The sequence below is a fragment of the Lactuca virosa genome, chromosome 9 (assembly GCF_052849685.1).
Source record: "Lactuca virosa cultivar CGN04683 chromosome 9, Lactuca_virosa_CGN04683_v6, whole genome shotgun sequence".
Taxonomy (NCBI): Eukaryota; Viridiplantae; Streptophyta; class Magnoliopsida; order Asterales; family Asteraceae; genus Lactuca; species Lactuca virosa.
Genome location: NC_136434.1, coordinates 200,229,452 through 200,237,537, shown reverse-complemented (window position 1 = coordinate 200,237,537; position 8,086 = coordinate 200,229,452). Strand labels below are relative to the sequence as shown.

At 33.8% G+C, this 8,086-nt stretch overlaps 1 protein-coding gene across 1 annotated transcript; it reads left to right on the top strand.

Moving 5' to 3' along the window:
- Window positions 1-679: 679 nt before the first annotated feature.
- Window positions 680-1,485, top strand: LOC145138769 (uncharacterized). The gene is made up of 2 exons (XM_079072791.1): window positions 680-967; window positions 1,091-1,485. The coding sequence occupies exons 1-2, from the start codon at window positions 827-829 to the stop codon at window positions 1,295-1,297; spliced, it is 348 nt and encodes a 115-aa protein (XP_078928917.1). The 5' UTR covers window positions 680-826; the 3' UTR covers window positions 1,298-1,485.
- Window positions 1,486-8,086: the final 6,601 nt, after the last annotated feature.

The window sequence follows — 8,086 nt, the reverse complement described above, 5'->3', positions numbered from 1 at the left end:
GTATTATTGTCCATTACTTAACTCATTTTATTTTGTATTTGGCATAAAAGGGCTTGTAATGTATTTATACGCTCATTCAATACTATGTACATTATGGGAAAATAACATTTATCAAAAATAGCCGACGAGTGAAGGCTGTAGAAGAAAAGGACGACACCGGCGACAACGTGAAGGCAGTGTTGGTCGTCGGAAACTTGATACGACGGTAACAGAGGGTGGCCGACAAGATGTGGGCCGGTCACTGAGATGGTCGACGGTAGGCTAGGGCTGTCCAAAAAAAACACTTTGTTTGATACAATGTTAATTATGTGAAAATACCTGTTAAGATTTATTGTTACAATTTATGTATTATTCCATTGCAATATATAAATATTATAATATAATATTTACAGTAACCCAACACTATATTAAAATTTAAAATACATCTAATATTATTTAACGCAGTTATATAAAAGTAAAGATACAATTTCAAGTTTTAGCTATAAACTACCATGTTCCAGCTATAATAGGAAAGATGATGGGTTCAAAGTATTAATATTTGATTTCTGAACGTATTTTTTGGATTTTAAAATTCTAATTTTTTTTCTAAAATTGATAAATATATATAAAAAGGAATGGATGACGATGAGTTCTTACACAAACTGACCGATAAATTTGGACCAACCTCCAAACACTTCGTGCGGTCGTTCGACAAACATGCATCTATCCATTTCCTCTCCCTCCTATATAACAATATATCCTCCTTCATTTCACTCTACGTTCATCAAATCATTGAAATAGACAAGGGAAGTAAGATAGCATATCTCATAGCAACGTATTCAACGAAATGTCTTCAACAAAAGTAACAGGAATAGGAATGATGATTCGCAGGCATAATCTCCTTTACGCCTCAAGACCTGCTCTCTTCGCCAATGGTCAGTTAGGCGGCGGTTTCGCCTCCTTCTCCGACTCTGATTCTCGCCCTGAGGTACCCACACAATTGCAGTTCATCAATTTTTCTTTTATATATAAAGATCTGGACTTTGTTCTTGCACATACGTGAAATTCAGATTTTGATAATTATACTAAAACTGGAAATGATCTTTTGCAGGATGAAGGTAATGCACTGGCAGATAGGGCAAATCAAACAATGGGGAAGATGATGGGTGCAGCTAAAGACACCAGTGAGAACGTTAAAGATCGAGTCACCGGAACTAACACCAGCCACCCAAGTAAGGACCCAGAGCTTAATCATGGCGTTGAGAAGACCGATAATAGCTGTGAAGACGTGAGGGATCGACCCGGTGGATACAGCTGAACCATCGGAATCAATGGAGTTGGCTCGACTTTCGTTTCATCAAAAGGATTCATCGGAATCAATGGAGTTTGCTCACTTTTCCTTGAATAAAATAGCATTGTATGTGTTATTATTTTGTCTTCTATATATAGTTCTTGTAAATAAAATGAAATACGGTTGCTGTTATTATTATATACTTCTCTTCTTTCTCTTGTGTTGTATATTTTAGGTCATATGCTTGAAAACATAATTAATGTCAATAATTGGAAAAATCCTTATATATCTGAAAATTTTGTGCTTATAAAGTTTACTATTAAACATTTACTATGTTTTTTCTTTACGAATGTATACAATATGTTGCATTTTAAATAAGGTTTATAATGATATATTGCGTTTTTTAGGTTAAAACAATTTATTACCAGTGTTTCTCCTATTAGTTTAAATAATAGAAAGATTGTAATAGTTACAAATTTAATATAGATTTTGTTTCAACAAATTATTTGAGGTTCTTAGTCATATTTTCATGCATAAGATTTTGGTTGAATCGGTAGCTTCGATATAAACGTCTTGAAATTAAAAAGAGCAAATAACTAAATTCATCAAACAGGATTTAGTTATTTACTATAAGTTTTCTTTTTCCTTCAAATAAAAAATAGAGTTAAATCGTAAATCTACACGAATTTATCGGAAATATTCTAATTTTTAAAGGAAAAGTAGATAGTAAATCTTTATTTATTTTCTAACTTTTTAGTTGGGGAATCCTATGAAGGCTTTTAGGTATAAAAAATCATTGCTTAAATCTTTACTTTTTTACTGGACGAATGTTAAAATGTAACAGCATTCCGATAAAATCCAAAAAATTTATTATATATGTGAAACAAGTCAAAACTTTCAGGTTTGCAGGTACTTATCTTTTTTAGTTCTGATTGAGAATATCCACATATATTTAGTTTTTCCACGTGGCTTCCATAGATAAGGATAATATTATATTTATTAATGAATGTCCATTTATAATAGGTTTGCTTATCCTTACACTGAGAAATCCTAGGTCTTCGTGCTGGAAGTTATAACATTATTGATAATTTTAGTTGAATTTTGATAGTAACTAGGAAAAAGGCGGGTACGTTGTACAGGTGAAAGTTTAGTGGCAAAAATATAAATAAGTAAAAATAAAGTGCCAAAATTATAAAGAAGAAAAGTTTGTTGAAACTTTAGTGGCAAAATTAATAAAAATAAAGTACCAAAACTATAAAGAGGAAGAGTTTATTGAAACTTTAGTGACACAATTATAAAAAAGTAAAAATAAAGTGGTAAAATTATAAAAGAATAAAGAAAAAGCGTTTTAAAGAAGTAAAAGTGAATATTTATTGGCAAAAATATAAAAAAATAAAAATAAAGGGGCAAAATTAAAAAAAAAAAAATTTGTTAAAACTTTAGTGGTAAAATTAAGAAAAAATAAAAATATAGTGTTAAAATTATAAACATGAAAATGGTAATAATAAAAGTATATAGATTGAGCTTATAAGAAAAATATATTACATTTTTTCTTGCGGGTAAATTGGTGTAGACCCCAAATCAATGCTAGTCAAATCAAGAGATATTTTAATTGCAAAAATATTTCAAAAACGAATCTAAACCGAAAATCTAACAATCGGATTAAAGAAACAACATTTCTATTTTACTTGATATGGCTCGTTTTAATGGTTTATAATTGACGGAGCTATATATCCATTCGAACCTCATTTCTACACAATGTTCTAAAAACCGGTTTGAACTGCCCGGTCGAACCGGTTGGACCGGGAACCGTGGGAGGGAGCGGTTCAACTATCACCGGTTTTACGTCGATTTCTGAACCGGATTGAACCGACTGGTTTTAGAAAAATCCGGTTGAACCGGTTAAAATAAACCAGTTAAACCGAATAAAAACATCTGAAAAAGAACCATTGGCATAATAAACTTTGATGATTTTTTTTTCAAATTTATTTTGTTTTCTCTAAATAAAAACATATGGTGTATGTTATAAAGTTTTTTGATGTGCTCACTATTCATCTAAAACTATACTTTGTTTCGGTATTATACTTTATTTTCTTTTTGATATATATGGATTGATGTAAATACTAAAACTTCTGGTTATGTCTTATTTTAGTGTATTTTGATTGATTTACAACTTAATTTGATGTATATTTTTAATGTTTGAACTTGTAAACGTCAAATCATGATTTATATATGTATGTATGTGTAGGAAAATAGAAAAAAAAAATGAAAATTATAGAAACCGGTCAAACCGGTTGAACCGGGAATCGAGCACCGTACCGGTTCAACTAAAAAACCGGTTTTTAAAACATTGTTTCTACATCTATAGGAGTTTAGACCTAACTCATAGTTCTTTTTCGGTTTAGAACATAAGGCAACTGATGTTGAATATCAAAACCAATAGACACGTAAGGAAATCAACAATATATTAAAAATTATATGTCGATTAGTTGTGAATAATAAATCCAATTATTATTAATATAATTACGAAGTTTCGTCCAGAAAGCAGATCAATCCTTCTCGATTAGATCTGATTATAAGAAAAGTAGAAGAGTGTCATGTAATTGGACGAAAGTAAACGCAAGACAATAATGTAAAACCGACCTGTTGACGGCTGATTAGAGAACTACACGGATCAAACTCCTGTCCTTAAAGGTTTTTACTTTGCTTTTACTTGCTGTAAGCAACAGAGTAAAATCCCGGGATTTAATGCAGACTTATCGGTTTTCCAACAGCAATGGAAAACAATGAACGCAAAGTGAATCCTCACAAAGTGGAAGAAATCGCCAAGTGTGAGATAGAAAGATCTGTTAATTTTCGAACAGAAAATACAGCTCCTAGAGAGCTGTATTTATAGGTTTTGAAGCCCTAGAAGGTAGCAAAAAACCCTCATGGGCCGACCCCTAGAAACCCTAGGGTAATGCCTTGCTCTCCAAGCAATCCATTTTCTGAGCCTTTTAGAATATTCCGAACAAACCAGATTCGGGCAGACTCGACCGATTCCAAAACTGCTAAAAATAAAAGCTCCTCAGCTCCCAGCGACCGATCCGTTGTGCGAAGTGCCAAGTGCCATTTTGTGCGCTCGTGACGTCGGCTAATGCTAGGCTAGGCGGGTGCGTATATGGGCTTGACCCATCCCTTGATCCACTAAGAGCCTTTGAAGGTCTATCAAGAGAAAAAAACATTATAAACCCACTAAAGGTTTCTTAGCCCACCAATATCGGATAAAGGAAAGTAGCCAACTTGCTATTATGCCTTCATAATTTCCAAAAAATTATTATTTACTATGATTAAAACAATTCATTCGGTCCAAATAAAAAAAGGTCGTTATATATATATATATATATATATATATATATATATATATATATATATATATATATATATATACACACACAAATTCCAAAGAGAAATCATGTTCATTTAATACTTTTACATCTAAGATTAGGGGTAAAAATAGATATTTTTTTTTTGGAAACGGTGATTTTATAAAACAAACAAACAAATAAATAAACAATGCCCACGCTTAGGAGAAAAAAGGCAAGGAAAGAAACAAACAAGCAACCAGTTACAAGTTTTTAAACAGATAGCAAAGCCAATCAGTCTAATTACAAGTACCCAGACTACCTTATAATTCTCCCAATTAAACACACTTTTATAATGCAATTCACCGTCTTGGTAGGGGGCTGGACCTCTTGTTGAAAATCTTGTTATTTCCCGCCTTCCACACACACCAAAGGGTACCATAGATGATGGAAAAAGAAAAAGTTTTTTTTTTCAGGGCAACGGCCCCAAGTGACTGCAAAGGTGATGATTTTCGAAACCGAGTTGCAAGGCTGATAGGATGTGTTGCACCATTTAAAAATCTAGGTAAGAATCTTCTGGATGTAGGGGCAAAAGGCAAGAAGATGGTCTGTTGAGTCTACACCATTAGGGCGAAGGACACAGGAGCTCAATGTCATGTTTACACCTCGACAAATAAGGGCTATAGCGGAAGGTATATGATCCATACAAGACCTCTAAAAAAATTTGACTTTTAAAGGGACCAACTTCAGCCAAATAGTGGGATTGCTCGTGATACTAGTAAGTTTGGAATCAATGAGATGTTTGGCCTTATAGACCTGGAAGTGACTATCAGCATTGAAACATCCCAAAAGATACAAAGTAAAATTTTGATTTTTAAATCAACCAAAACATCCATTCATTCATTCATTACTTCCAAAAGGATAATCAGAGTAATAAGTATTCTCAAAACAACAATGTTAATCATAAAGACTGTATGGAAGAAAATTTATGGGGGATGCAGTGCGATCACACCGAGCCCTTCCCTCTGAAACTAGAAGTACCTTAAACAACCACAACATAAAGTCGTAAACACAAAGCTTAGTAAGTTCCTAAAAATACCACATACCATACATAAAATAGTGAATACTATGGGCCAAATCATAGTCTTACAATCACTTCATTCCATGCGCCAAATCATCGTATTTTCTTGCCAATGTCATGGATCAAATCCTAGTTTTACGTGTATTGTCAGGCGCTGGATCCCAGTCTTTTATACAATTACCAGGGGTCGGTTCCCAGACTTACATACATACGCCAAGGGCAAGATCTTGGTCTTACAAATATATGGCAGGGGCTGGATCTTGTTCCTCTATGCAAGCATCACAGAGACAACTACCATACAACATATATATTACATACAATTGCTATGGATAAGATCCTGGAATTTCATACATATATCAGGGGCCACATCCTGGACTTCCATGCAAGTCATAAAGATAAACAAGTGTTGTGATCCAACCACAGTCGATGTGATCCAACCATAGTCTTAAACACACGTGTTGTGATCCAACCATAATCTTTCATGCACGGGTAACAAAGACCATCTAACAACCTACCTAATATAGTGAGAAGACACACCTGATTCTAGCAAGCTGAATCCTAATAACACTACTGTCATGAGCTAGATGGATTACTTCCTTACCACACACTTACTTCCCATACCAATAAATATATTTAGATTATTTCATGATAGTATGTATCTTATATTTTATTTTTACTTTTATACAAATATTAGGGTATGCCTGTTTCCGAATACCATCTTAGGTTCCGCACCAAGTTCAAACCAAGCACACACAAAACTCTAAACTAACGATTACTTCTTGTTTAAAGCACTTGTAATCAACCAAACTTCTAACACATGATATAAGTTATGCTTTAACAGCAAAACTTGGTTCAAAATCAGATTCCATGGACAAAGAACATCATAGAATATTAGCTTTAAGCTTTGAGGGTTTTTAATACAAAAATAAAGTAAAAAGGATGTTGTTTACTTGGCTCAAGGTATCGATACAAGACCAAATAATTTAAGGATGTTGAATACATGTCCGAGAAACATCTAACCGGTCCAAGAAATGCTTATACTCACAAAATAGGAAACAAACCCAACATTTACAAAACTTGAGAATAGTGTGCACAAGAGGTTTTGAACTCATTTCAAGGTTGAATACTTGGTTCTAGCAGTCCAACCATGGTCTCAAGTGATAAAAGGACTAGGAAACATTTATAGCCAAGAACCAGGGGTCTAGGACTTAACCAAAACAATTAAAAACAGTTAGGAACAAGAAATCTTGCAATATGTTCGGTTTTGGAAGTTCACAAGTATTTTTCAGGTGATTCATTTGATTCTAACAGCGTACACTCGATCTGAAGTGTTAGGGGGCTTAGAAGTCATCATTAGAAAGAAATTGAGAGGGTTTAAACCCCACAAAAACGACAGCCAAGTTGTCACAACAGAAAACCCATAATATGTATTTTTCCGGTGAATATCAAGCTATCGGATGTTGCTCCGGCCTCCACAACTCTGATGCAAGCACTTAGAAACATTATGGATGGAGTGGGCAGAAGATATACCTGCGATATGGATTTAAGACGAACTTTTCAACAGCAAAACTCGCAAACCCTAGCTATGGAGGTTAAGAAGGAATCTCGGTAAGCTCACGTGATTTTCATCCAAAAAGAAGAAAATAATCGATCAAATAGTCAAAGGGAGATGGTGCAAGAGGGACTAGACACAGATGCTTTCGAGTATGAGCTTTTTCAGTCGCCAAAAACGAAAAAATGCAGGTCTCGGGTATGTACGCAAAAGCAAAGGAAGAAGACAACTGCTTTGTCAGAAATTGTCACAAATAGTCCCTCGGGTTTAGCATATGAATAGAATCTTACATATGTTCAAGTTATCTTAACCAAACAAGTTTCTAAAAATTACAAAATAATCCCTAGACTTATAATTACAATTATTATTATCATTATTATTAATAATTTAACCATTTATTTAATTAGCTCACCTGCGAAAACCTATAAAATTTAGTCTTTAATTATACAATTATTCAATATTATTTATTAACTCTATATTGAAATAATTAAATGAAAACCAGGCGTTACAACTCTCCCCAATTTGAATTACATTTAGTCATTGAAATCTGTCCTTATGACTTACTCCTACAACACCCTCCAAAACCCTTATGGGTTTCCATGCCCACTCTCTCCAACATGATTCGATGCCGTCATAATCACCAAATTCTACAACGACCAACAAAAACATTTGAGCAAAAACCCGTGTGGTGACTCACATGGCCAGTGTCGTATCTAATGCAGCATTGAAAGGACACCTTAAATGGACTACCACTTTCCAATACCGAAACCAAACCGATCCTTAGTGGAATGCTATGTGAACCGAAAAAGAAGCGGATACCAACAAGAAAAGGACTAACC

Coding starts and splice junctions, on each gene's coding strand:
- LOC145138769 (XM_079072791.1), top strand. CDS start 827: ATGTCTTCAACAAAAGTAACAGGAATAGGAATGATGATTCGCAGGCAT. Junction 968..1,090: donor ACTCTGATTCTCGCCCTGAG/GTACCCACACAA, acceptor GATCTTTTGCAG/GATGAAGGTAATGCACTGGC.